The sequence below is a fragment of the Symphalangus syndactylus genome, chromosome X (genome assembly GCF_028878055.3).
Source record: "Symphalangus syndactylus isolate Jambi chromosome X, NHGRI_mSymSyn1-v2.1_pri, whole genome shotgun sequence".
Taxonomy (NCBI): domain Eukaryota; kingdom Metazoa; phylum Chordata; class Mammalia; order Primates; family Hylobatidae; genus Symphalangus; species Symphalangus syndactylus.
In genome coordinates this window covers 112,342,357-112,355,198 of record NC_072447.2, presented here as the reverse complement: position 1 = coordinate 112,355,198, position 12,842 = coordinate 112,342,357, and the positions used below count along the sequence as shown (strand labels likewise).

General features: G+C 38.1%; 1 protein-coding gene across 2 annotated transcripts in view; it reads left to right on the top strand.

Annotated features, from left to right (window-relative positions):
* Positions 1-1,272: 1,272 nt before the first annotated feature.
* Positions 1,273-12,842, top strand: part of COL4A6 (collagen type IV alpha 6 chain) — a 279,142-nt gene continuing 267,572 nt past the window's right edge. For both annotated transcript variants that reach the window (XM_055267727.2, XM_055267726.2), the window contains exons 1-2: positions 1,273-1,552; positions 1,747-1,798. In XM_055267727.2, coding sequence (XP_055123702.1) covers positions 1,542-1,552; positions 1,747-1,798 — 63 coding nt within the window. In that variant the 5' untranslated portion in view covers positions 1,273-1,541. The remainder of the gene's footprint in view (positions 1,553-1,746; positions 1,799-12,842) is intronic.

The window sequence follows — 12,842 nt, the reverse complement described above, 5'->3', positions numbered from 1 at the left end:
GGAGTGACGCTCAGTTATTTGGGGGAGGGAAACTTCCAGACTAGTTGACTGAGCACCATGAGTCCAACCAGGAAGCTTTTCTATTCGTTCATTTGCACCTTCCGTTGATACTACTTTTCTAGGCTCAGTTCCACTTTCATTGGTGTGAGCACCAAAGCCAATTACAAATAGATCTAAACTGGGACTTTTTTTTTAGCGGATGGATCTCAGAGGGGCCGTGCTTTTATTGTTAATCATTAGAAACAAATTTTGGTCGGTGCTCCCTGGGCTGCTGGTCTTCTTTACCTTCCAGCTGCTCACAGAACAGAGAGTTTCTACATACAAGCAGAAGATGTGAAAATATTGGGAATAAATAAAGTATATGCTTATAAACAAGTAAGAAAATAAACAAGTATATGTGCGTGAATACTTTATGTGTGTTATATACATATAAGATCTGGGAGCATTCAGCAGGTATTGGTAATTATTCTATGGCATTATGTTATTATAATACAGCTATATCTCTTTGTTTAGCTGCATTGAATGCCATAATTAATGCCTCCTATATTGAGCTAATGTAAAAGGTATTGACTCTCATTGTAGTTGTGTTTCAGAAAAATTTAGGGCAGGGAATTAAATAAATTTAGTGCAGTGTTTCTTAGAATTAATATAAACACTTAATTGGAAATATTTAAATAGAGTTGATGGCAGCTGAATCGATATCTCCGAAATAAAGACTTGAATGTTCCTTTGATAATTCTGATATATAGATTTTTTTTAAAGTAACAAAAGGACTAGAAAATTCTTTCTGCGGACTCCTTGGAGAATCTTCAAGAATTTGATGAAGAATTCTTCACAATATTTCTATCTCCCTAGAATTAACCACTTCAGAGTCTTTCAAGGTTTTGGATCTATTTCACGAGGGCCCACTCATCCTTAGGCTCTGCTTAGCTCAGAGTGGATTTACAACTCCAGAAACTGTCTCCCCTTCCCAATAGCCTAGTGTACTATCAATTTGAATCAGTGTTGTATGCATTTGGTCATGTGTGCAAGGGCACTTTCGGGCCCATCTGTCTATGTGGGAATAGTATGCCTATGTCTCTTTATGTTTAACCTAACAGTAAAGTTGATAGTATATGATGCACAGTTGCTTAGGTCTTAGTGTATAAGCCTCTAACGGACTGTGTGTGAAGCTGTGGAGATACTTAGGGATGTTGTGTGGAAAGGTGCCTGAAAGTGAGAAAGACTACCGGCTGCCCAAGGTAGGGGGGATGATTGACAGCAGACAGCCCCGCCCCTTTCCCCTCCATTCTTTCCTCTCCTGCTGCATGGAACTGTCTCCTGAGTGCTGCAAGTTGTAACGGGCACCGCTGAGCCTGTTTCCCTTTGGAGCACTTCTTATCTAGAAGCTGTGTTTAGTTTCTTCCAAACTGGGCTACTTCGTCCACCTACTCTGTTCTGAGTAAGGAAACAGCCTCCAAGCATCAGCAGAGCCCAGATGAGCCCGGGCCGCGGAGTCGCTTAGCAGTCTCCCGGGACCCAGCTCCGGAGGAGCCGCAAGCATGCACCCTGGGTGAGCTGTTGCTGCCCCGAGCTCCCCTCCTCTTTCTTACTTCGGGTTACTTTGCCAGGCCGGGACTATACTTGTACTTCTGTCACTGCAGAGAAATTGGGAGGAGGCATCCAAAAGGGTTCGTGGGGCTACAGGCAGACGCACGACCCCGAAGCCTAGAGAGCCCATATTACTCACCCTCCCTCTCATTTCAGGTTGTGGCTGCTCCTGGTTACGTTGTGCCTGACCGAGGAACTGGCAGGAGCGGTGAGTCTCTTCTCACGACCCTTTTCCCTCCCCCTCCTTTGACCCTCTCACCATCCCCATCTCTAGTATTTATGTTAGGGGGTTGCAGAGAGTTTCACCGCCAGACAGAGTCCACACCACTCCCCTTTCTAATGGGAGTTAATGAGATTCTTGGAGAGGAATAGCACGGTGTCAAGTCAGTGTTTTTGGGACCAAGATATCTTCCAAAACTTCGTAACGGGTTGGGAAAATAAAAGTGGAAGACACAAGATGCACACATTTCTGAGCCTCTTCCCCAGACGACTTAAGACGACTAGCATCTGATGCCTTCCTCTGCATCAATCTCCACAGCAGAAGAAACATAATTTTCCCTGGTCTTCAAGAACTTGAATTGGCACACTAGTTTGAGAGTGGGAGGAGAGCACAAGGAGTGGAACTTGAAAGTGCCACAGATGCTATGGAAATGAAACTTAAGTACATGCTTAGAGTCCTTTGACAGTACCAGGCGACAACATCTGGATTCTTTAACTACCTGAATTGAACTGATACCACTAGGTGATGTTCAATTTCTGTCTGATGTGTCCTGTTACTTGTTTTCTGCATCACCAGAAAGTTAAAAGATAAAGCTGTTATAACAGAAAAAATCAAAGTTAACATTTCATAGGCTGTTTAGATGTCATCTATCAAATCAACTAGGGACTGCAGGTAAAGAAATTTCTGAAGACATTTGGTCCAGAAAAGTTTAATGGGTCCCAGAAAGTAGAGAAATCTCCAGTGGAATTACTAGGATAATTTCACAAAGATGGAGTGACCCAAATAATCAAAGATGCTGCAGTTTTCCAGTTTCACTAGCTACTTACGCTGGCAGAAATAAAAACTGTTGAGTTTGAATATGAAGTTGTTCAATTGTTGAGTACTATTTCACTGCTGTATTTTTTTAAAAAATTCTTAATGATACCCAAAGCCATTCACTATATAGATGAGAGATGAATATATATTCCAAATATTTATCTTGTGGGTTTTGATCATTTTTACTGATTGGCTCTACTTTTTAATATTTTAAATATTTTTAAATACTATTATAGGGCCATACTTAATTCAACCTAATAAATCACCTGATGCGTTTATGAAAAAATGGATTATTTTATCTTGGCATATGATGTCTTTAAGAAAATACCAGAGTGAAGCTATTTCTCTTATAAAGAGAGGAAGATGCCAGAAAACTTTAATACCAACATCTTGTGACCCCTTAACTCAACATCAGTTCCTATGTAAGTAAATTCTGGACTTTGTAAGCAAAGATACTGATCTAAGACTCTGTGTACTTCTCCATCTTATTCCTTCAATATACAAGTTTAGTTATGTATTACCATGAGGCTCAATACTACATTAATTGAAAATGCCAAGATTTGATTAGTTAACAATTCATCCAGGAATCTTGCCACTTGTAAAAGTGCCATGCTTGGGCAGAATACCCTCAAGCAAAACTTTTATTTTTAGACTCTGGCTGATTTTATAAAGTGTACTTTTGGGAAAAACAATACAGATCATTCCAGATAGCTGAAGACTTCACAAACACTGCATCTTATCACTTAATACCTTTAAAAACCACTTTAATGCTTGCAGTTCTTTCAAGTATTGAAATGAGTCTCCAAAATTAAGCACTGCTTTGGTGTATGAGTTTTAGACTCTGTCTCATTGTTTTATGATGTCACCTGCTATGTCAGTGTGACTGACCATGGTAAGTCTAAAATAGACCTTGAACTCCGCAGATAACACTTTATTTTTTGACTTATTTAAGTACAGAGCCACTTCCTTCACTTGTTGTTTACTTATGCACAATATCCTTGACATTGTAAAGCTATTTTTTTTTCAGTTTTGGGGAAAATGACAAATATAAAGAGAGTCACAGAATAAGTTATAAGAAGATTACTTTTCTGAAGGGATGTTTTGTTTTTCTTTTATACTCTTTGCACTGGATTCTCATCTATACGGGCTGGTTCTCATGTTCTACACTCAATTCCAGTTTATCCTCGTGAGTTTGTTGTGTTTTTCACCCTTTGGATTGTTTTAAACACTTAAATTCTCCGTGCCATGTTTGACTAATATTAATGAAAATAGCTATTAAAAATAGATTGGCAGGAACTATGTTGCGTTTTGCTATGAGAAAGTCTCTTTACTGTGAGAATTAAGCTGCCAATAATATTGGCAAGCATTTAAAGACTGGGCCATTTAGGGGCTTTTGGGCTCTTTCTTTTCCCGAGTTTACAAAGCACATCTATATAAAGTAAAGGAAAACTAAATGTTAAAATCCATGTTAAAGAATGAGCTTCCGTTAAATTTACTTTAAAGGAGTAATGATCTTCATTCAGGTGAAATATTTGCACAGTTTATCTGCATAAAATAGAGTCTAGGATCTCAGAACATCCGTGATTGTCTTTGGCTATTAAACGCCTAACTATCTAAGGGGCTGTGCTAGGCTAAGCACAGCATGCAAAGATTTATTTAAACATAGTTCCTAACTCTAGGAATTTGCTTTCTCAGACAATGGTGGTCATTATGTTCCTTAGAAGATAGGATGCTTAATGATAGGTTATTATCTACATGTACCTGCATTGTGTTAGAGAAAAGTCTAGAAATATACAAATCTCACCATCAGCCAATATATTTAGGAAAAAACATGTATCCTGAAGTAGTCAGATCCTTATGTTTTCTTCACACTTTGCCCCCTCCAAATGAGCTTTCAGGAAAAGGTCGAATACAATCAAGCATACTTAAAGTCAAAAGCCTAGGGGGATACTTACTTGGGTTGGGAGGAGGGTAAGGAGAGAAAACATTTCTATTGTTCGTTCTGCAGAAAGCATAGGTAAAATGCCTTTAGCTGCACTCAAATCAAGGTCTGATTGAAATATCAACTTCTTTCTTTAAAGTTGTAACATGCCCAGGTTGGTCCTTTCTGTTGTGATTTTCAGTCTTACAGCAGTCATCAAAATGTGAATATTATGTTAAGGGAGTTCAGAGATGGAGACGATCTCTTCTAGTTCTAAAGACCAAGAGGAATATTTGCATTATCTGGGGCTGTGTCTCTATAAATCCTTAAAGTACTCTTCTACTTTACCTGCTAGCAAATATCTTATATCAGCTAGCTATGAAAAATCACAACATATAATATACATGTGTGTATGTGTGTATATAAATATATAATATATATATATATATATATATATATAACTTGGGATGACTAAGGATACTGATAGAAATGTATGAGTACACTGTCAAGTAAATCATCAAATGACTGTAAATAGATAATCCACAGATGATAATATATTTACATTATTTACAGGTCAAATTCAAATATATTTTAAGATAAAAGAGGAGGGGATAATAGATATTATTATCTAAAGTGTTACTAAAGAAGCAAATATATAACCATTTCAAAAATTGTTTTATTATACATTTTAATGATTGTATTTCAGTGTAATCAGTTTCCATTGTAATCCCATGTATTTTATTGTATACTTCTAAAACTAGCAGGGTGCTGGTGGCGTGTGCCTGTAGTCCCAGCTACTTAGGAGGAGGCTGAGGCAGGAGGATTGCTTGAGAACAGAAGTTTGAGGCTGTGACGCGCCATCATCATGCCTGTACTCCACCCTGGGCAGCAGAGTGAAACCCTGCCTCAAAAAGAAAAAAAAAATAGTATTCTAAAAAGGAGTCCATAGGCTTCACTAGACTGCCAAAGTATGGCATTAAAAAAGTACCCCTAGTTTAAGAAAATTGGTTTTACAAAAACAGTCATTTTCTAATGTTTGTTCAGGCATGAGGGGAATTGTGTTGACTCTAAGTGCCAACAATCTTTTAATTTTTAAGCGTAGTTTGGAGTCTTCAATAAATATGCTCCTATATTCCGTAAGCTCATAATCAAGCCATATGACTGGAGTAAAGTATACAGTTTCCCTTATTATCTCATTAATAGAATAAAACTGCTTGACCTCAATTATTAATATTGGTTTTTATTTGCCTGAATTATATGGATTATTTCATAATTTTACCACAGGTGCAATTGTGGCCCACCACAGCCTAAAGCAGTCCACCTGCCTCAGCCTCCTGAGTAGCTGGGATTATAGGCACACACCACAGCTCCCTGTTAGAATAATCTTAAAAGTATGGCTGGGTGCAGTGGCTCATGCCTGTAATCCCAGCAGTTTGGGAGGCCGAGGTAGGTGGATTGCTTGAGCTCATGAGTTCAAGACCAGCCTAGGCAACATAGTGAAACTCCGTCTCTACAAAAAATACAAAAATTAGATGGGCATAGTGGTGCACGCTTATAGTCCTATCTACTGGGAGGCTGAAGTGGGAGGATGGCTTGAGCCCAGGAGTTGGAGGTTGCAGGTGAGCTGAGATCATGCCACGGCACTACAGCGTGAGCAATAGACCTAGACCTTGTCAAAAAAAAAAAAAGAAAAAGAAAAAAAAAAACAGTATACAGTAATATACTTGGAGTATAGACTTGTCTTATACTGTGTAGGTGACAAGACATACACATATAAAAAGAACATCGTGGGATAACATCAGGCTATATTAAACTATCAAGTCCTTTATAGCTGCCTGAATGTCCCAGTGAGGCAGATCATAGGGCTTTTACTTGTTTTAAAGTCTAATTAAATGTAAATAGAAGACCTGATAATCATGTTCAAGGGAAAATAGTAATGGGAAAATTAGCTAAGAGCAATGATCAACTCTCTTACTTTCTTTAATCTATCCCTTTCCTAGGGTTTCTATTTTTCTTCTGTAAACAATATTGAATTCTCCTCCGTTATAACAATGAATTTTAAAAAATCACCTCATTTTCTTTAATAATTCTAACCTCTTCAATTGCATTACCCCCAAGTTCCTGGGTATCGTCTAGTCTTCATCACCAACCACTTACCCTTCAACCTATTACAGTCTCAACTGAGTCTACTCCAGGCAAACAGCCCTCTTTCAAGCTACTAATGGCTGCCTAATTACCAAACCCAATGGTTTATTTGCAGTCCCCATTCTATCTGACTTCACTGTGTTATCTGACATTTCCCAGTTACTCTGATACTTCTTTTTCCCCTTGTTTTTTTTGTTTTGTTTTGTTTTTTTGTTTTGTTTGAGACGGAGTCTCACTCTGTCACCCAGGCTGGAGTGCAGTGGCAGGGTCTTGGCTCACTGCAACCTCCGCCTCCCAGGTTCAAGTGATTCTCCTGCCTCAGCCTCCTGAGTAGCTGGGACTACAGGTGCCCACCATCACACCCAGCTAATTTTTGTATTTTGAGTAGAGACGGGGTTTTACTGTGTTAGCCAGGCTGGTCTTGAACTCCTGACCTCAGGTGATCCACCCGCCTCGGCCTCCCAAAGTGCTGGGATTACAGGCATGAGCCATGATGCCCGGCCTCCTCTTGTTTTTTAAGACATTATACCTCACTAGGGAGCTGGTAATAATCCTGAAATAAATAATCCCAAATCCCATAATCCTAAATGTTGAAATCCTGAAAGATCAAAATCCCAAAAATATTCTGGAAAAAGTAATTTTAAAAATTATTTAAAAGATATTTACTTACATTTTTTAAAGGATTGTTGTTTGAGAAACATAAAACCCAACAGAACATTCCAAAGGTCACTTTACATAAGAAAATAGACAATAATAACATACATAGTTTTGTAAGGATAAACACTTAGTGTATACTAGTGACAGTCACACTTGTATGACAGTTATAAGTAGTTGAACTGTATTCACAAAGAAATAGGTCAAAAGGAAAATGTATAAAGACATGTCACTATGGTTGTTAATTGTGTGTATCCAGCTTTATAACTGTAGTCATCTGAAATACCTTGATGAACAACCAAAGTCTTTTGACAAGATAGATAAAAACCACCATAGGTGACCACCATATATGCAGTCATCCAAAGAGCCAAGATCTTGAGAAATTTTATCTTTCACAAATGCAGATGTACAAAAAGACATCTCTTCATTCACTGAGGAAGTTTTCACATTTTTACATACACACAAAATGCTTACACACAAAGTCAACATTGTGATAATACACGTTCATGGAATCAAATTTCTGATGTCCAAGGCAACAGAAGAAAAGTCTGCCCCAGCTTTCAGAGAGAGACCAATTTGCCTTCTCTATTTGTTCTCTCCCAGCATCTAGCCTATTTGATGGTGGCAGCCCACATTGAGGGCAGATCTTCCCTAGCTTGTCCACTGGGACTCATACATGAATCTCTTTTGGAAACACCCTCATAGACACACCCAAAATAATACATTACCGGGTTTCTAGGTATTCCTTAATCCAGTCCAATTGAACAAAAAATTAAGTCTGCAAGTCCACCCCTTGTCAACTTGGCACCGGTTATGCATCTCCTTAAACCATACTTAATTTCTAAATAAAGACAATAACAAGGAAACAGTTCCACTTCACATGATGCAACTAACATGGCACAACTATCCCATCTGCAAACAAAAACACACTTCCCCAGAATTCAGTTTTCAGGATTTCAACATTCGGGATTTTAATCTTTCAGTATTGTGATTTTCAGGATTTTAGGTGTTGAAGATTTTAGACTCTAGGGATTTAGACTTTAGGGATTTTGATCTTTGGGATTTCAACATTTGGGATTATGGCATTCAGGATTGTGTCTTTTGGGATTATGACACAAACTTACCTCACTAGTTCTCCTTATACTTCTCTGATTTTTTAATTTATGCCATTAATTCAACAAATATTTATTGAGCAACAACTATATTCCAGACAGTATGCCAGGCCCTAGTGACACAGTGGTGAACAAGTTAACCATGAACTTTGCTGTTATGGAATTTATAATCTTTATCACTCTCCTGTCCTAAAATGGTGGGTTTTTTCCAAAACTTAATTCTTTACTGTCTTCTTGCCTCAGTGGTTTTAACTATGCCTCCTATACAGTGATGATTATCAAATTTTTATCCCCAGCCAAGACATCTCTTTTGAGCTCTAAATCTATATTTCTATTTGCCTACTAAGCCCTTGTACCTGTCTCTCAATTAGTTGATATATACGAAACACTTAAAACAGTGCCTGGAGTTTAGTATAGGCACTCAGCCAAAGCCAGCTATTATTATTTTTATTGCCCCAAATACAGTATATTTAAAGGTGAAATTGTTTTCTTCTCCTTCCCATGACACTCCAACCAGCTGTGATGTTTTTTATTTTTGCTAAATGTCATCACCATCCACCAAGTTTCAGCAAGAAGCTGCAGAAGCAGCCATCAGCTCTCACTATTTCCAAAATTCTCACCAAGTTTTGATAATTTTACCAAAAATCTGTAGAATCTGGCTTTTCCATTCATATTCTGTTGGCTTCAAACTTCATACATCGGTAGCCTCCTAACTGGTTTTTCTACCTCCTGACTCCACCCTTATCTCTACATTGCCACCAGAGTTGCTTTACTAACAACAAACCCAATTATGTTATCTTCTGATTTAGTGCCTTTATTGGTTTCTTGTTTCTTCCAGGATAAAATGCATACTACTTGGTTTGGCACATTTAAGGGCTTTCATTTTCTGACCCATCTACTTTTCTATCCTCATGTCTGTGTGTTTCTTCCCACCAGTCCTTCTTTCCAAACTCATGGTGTATATTACACTTCATTCAGACTGAACTTCTCACCATTCCCAAACCACTTTATGTTCTTTCACATCTCTTTGCTCCTGGATATGCAGTCCCTCTCTCTGGAGTATCCTTCTCTATTGTTTCTATCTTCTTTTCTATCTAATGAACTCCTATTCAATCCTTAATACCCAGGCCAAATATAATTTTTTCTATGAAACAGTTCTAGACCTCTTCAGAATGAATTTATTCTTCCTTCTCCTGTGCTTCCAAGGAGGTTTGGGCCTCTTTGGTAGCACATCCATGTGGTGGTAAGATTCCTATGCTTACATGACTACGTTACATTCTTCAACCTTGTACTTAGGGTATGTCCAGGATACTGCCAGGCTGAGCATAGGTGATCAATACATGACTTTCAAATGAGTAAACATCTCCTAATGGCTCACAACAAACTGCCTTCTCCCTGTCTATCTTAAAAATTACTAATGTTAACTTCAATAACAATTGAATTGATGGAAAATTATCAACCCTGTTCAATAGTATAATGTTTAAGAGAAAGCACTCTAGAATCAGACTTTTGTCTAAATGCTGCCTCTGCCCTCTTACACTTCCTAGCTGTGTGACTTAGAGTAACTCATTTTACCTTTCTGAGATTTAATTTTCTTTTTTCTTTTAGAGTGTTCAATGAAATTTTTATTGAGATAATTGTAGATTCACATGCAGTTGTAAAAAATAGTATGGAGAGATCCTATGTACCCTTATCCAGTTTTCCCCTAGTTGTAATACTATAATATAATATCACAACCCGGATACTGACATTGATAACATTCACTGATCTTATTTCATTTTCCTTGTACTCATTTGTATGTGTGTATTTTGTTCTATACAATGTCCTCACAGGTGTAGGTTGGGATATCCATTGCCACAGTCAGGATACCAAAGTCAACAAGGATCCCTCATGCTGTCCTTTTATAACCACATCCATATTCCTCCTCCAACAACATATATTAAGTTTCGACAAATGTATACAGTTTTATAACTGTCTCCACAATTGTAATAAAAACACTTATTTCCCAGAAAGTTCCCTTGCACTCTTTGCAGTCAATTCCCTCCCCCTCATTCTGCACGCTAGGCAACCACTGATCTGCTTTCTATTATTGTAGTTTTGCCTTTTCTAGAATTTCATGTAAATGTAATCAGCATAGCGCTTTTGAGATTTATCCATGTTGTTACAAGTATCAGTAGTTCATTCCTTTTATTGCTGAGTAATAAAAGGAATGGATATATCACATGTTAATTCTCTCTTCATCAGTCCATAGACGTTTAGGTTGTTTACAGTTCTTCATTATTATGAGCAAAGCTATGAATATTCAAGTCTTCATGTGAACATGTTTTCATTTCTCTTGGGTAGGTATCCAGGAGTATGATTGCTATATGGTAAGCACATATTTCATTTTGGATAGTTTCTAAGTCTATAGCTTCATATTCACTGATTTTTCCTTCTTCAGAGTCTAATCTGATATTAATACCACCTGTGTGTTTTTTCATTTCAGATATTATATTTTTCTTTTCTAGAAATTCCTTTTGGATTTTAAATTTTACAAACTTCCATTCTTCTCCTCATCCTGGTCACATTTTCCTCTACCTTCTTGAACCCATGAATCTTTTTTTTTAAGTTTTATTTCAGGCTCAGGGGTCACATGTGCAGATTTGTTACATAGGTAAACTCGTGTCACAGGAGTTTGTTGTACAGATGATTTCATCACCCCAGTACTAAGCCTAGTACCCAATAATTATTTTTTTCTGACCCTCTCCCTCCAAGGTTTAATTTTCTCATCAGCAGAAAAGGGATGATGATATTATACTTTGTTCTTGAGGTATTATTGTGGATGCTGTATGTGAACATGCCATGCACCAGGTAGGTGCTAAATTCCTCTCCCATCTTTTCCCCCCAGTATCCTCAGAGACTTAAAAATCACTTCCCAATTTTGACAACTGATGTTTGATAAGATGAGAGAAAGGGAGATGTCAGAGAAGACTCTCTCATTTGTAGATTGTATGTCTAGAACAAACTTGTCCAACCTGTGGCCCAAGGGCCGCATATGGCCCAGGATGGCTTTGAATGCGGCCTAACACAAATTGGTAAACTTTCTTAAAACGTTCCGAGATATATTTGCTCTTTTTTTTTTTTTTAGCTCATTAGCTATTGTTAGTATTACTGTATTTTATTTGTGGCCCACAACAATTCTTTTTCTTCCAATGTGGCCCAGGAAAGCCAAAAGATTGGACACCCCTGGGGACAATGGCCATATTTCTCAGTTGTCCCCCTCATCTCTTTATCCCAATTTCACCACCATAATAGTAACATATGTTTTCAAGTCTTTCAAGTTTATAAAGCACTTTGTCGTATATTATTTTGTTAGCTGCTCAAGACAACCCTGTGAGGGACAAATATTCTCATCCCAGAGAGATTAACTGATTTATCTAAGGTCACAAACTCAACAAATGGCAGAGTTAAAGCCCACTCTACTATGCTATCTCTTTAATTTAGGTTTTTTATCATCTCTTATCTGGACTCCCTACAGCAGATCTAACTGTTTCGGTTTCAGATTTTCACTGTCTCCTCATTGGCTTTCCTGATATCCATCCTCTCTGAAAGCAAAGAGCTTATTCTAAAACACAAATTGATCATGCCACTCTAACATTTGTGGAAGCTCCCTACACCCATAGGGTATCAGATCTGGCCCTGCCTACCCATCCAATTCCATCTCCTATCTTGTCCTCATGTAGCTGATGTTTAGGTCACAGTTATACTTGTGATGTTGGCTTAACAGGACGTGCATATTCACTCTTTCTGCTTCTCCTGCTTTTTTCATCCTCTGCCTTGCCTTCCTCCTGTCTCTACAGATGGGCATATTGTTCTTCTCTTAGGAAGTTAACTTAGTATTTTTCTGAAGTCTTCTTTTCTTTTGTCCTTCTGTTTCTCACTGTTTTTTCTTCCTTTCAACTAATATTTATTTAGTGACTACTATGTGCCAGGCACTGTGGTCAGCCCCATTGTGGGAAGGACTATGTCAAGTACTAAGCCACTGTAGCCAGAGCACAGGGAGGGGCAAGAGGAAAGAGAGAGGTACAACTTTGTGAGATGTGGATGGAGGATAGGAAAGAGACCTGTTCTGCACTCTTACTTGTTCCGTAACTCCTCAGAGCATTTACCTAACACCTGTACTACCATATATCTCTCTTTGTGGGGTGTGATTGGCATTATAGTTATTGCCAGCCACTTATTTTGTGTCCAGTTCTCTAACAAACCCTTTATACATGGAGGACTCACTCCTGCAGCATATGTCTGGTCCTTCCACATTTATCAAATGTAGGCAAGCCATGAGGTATGTGTCTATTCTCAAGCTTTTTGGGGATTCCGTATTTAATTCTGGATGTCCATTTCCTGA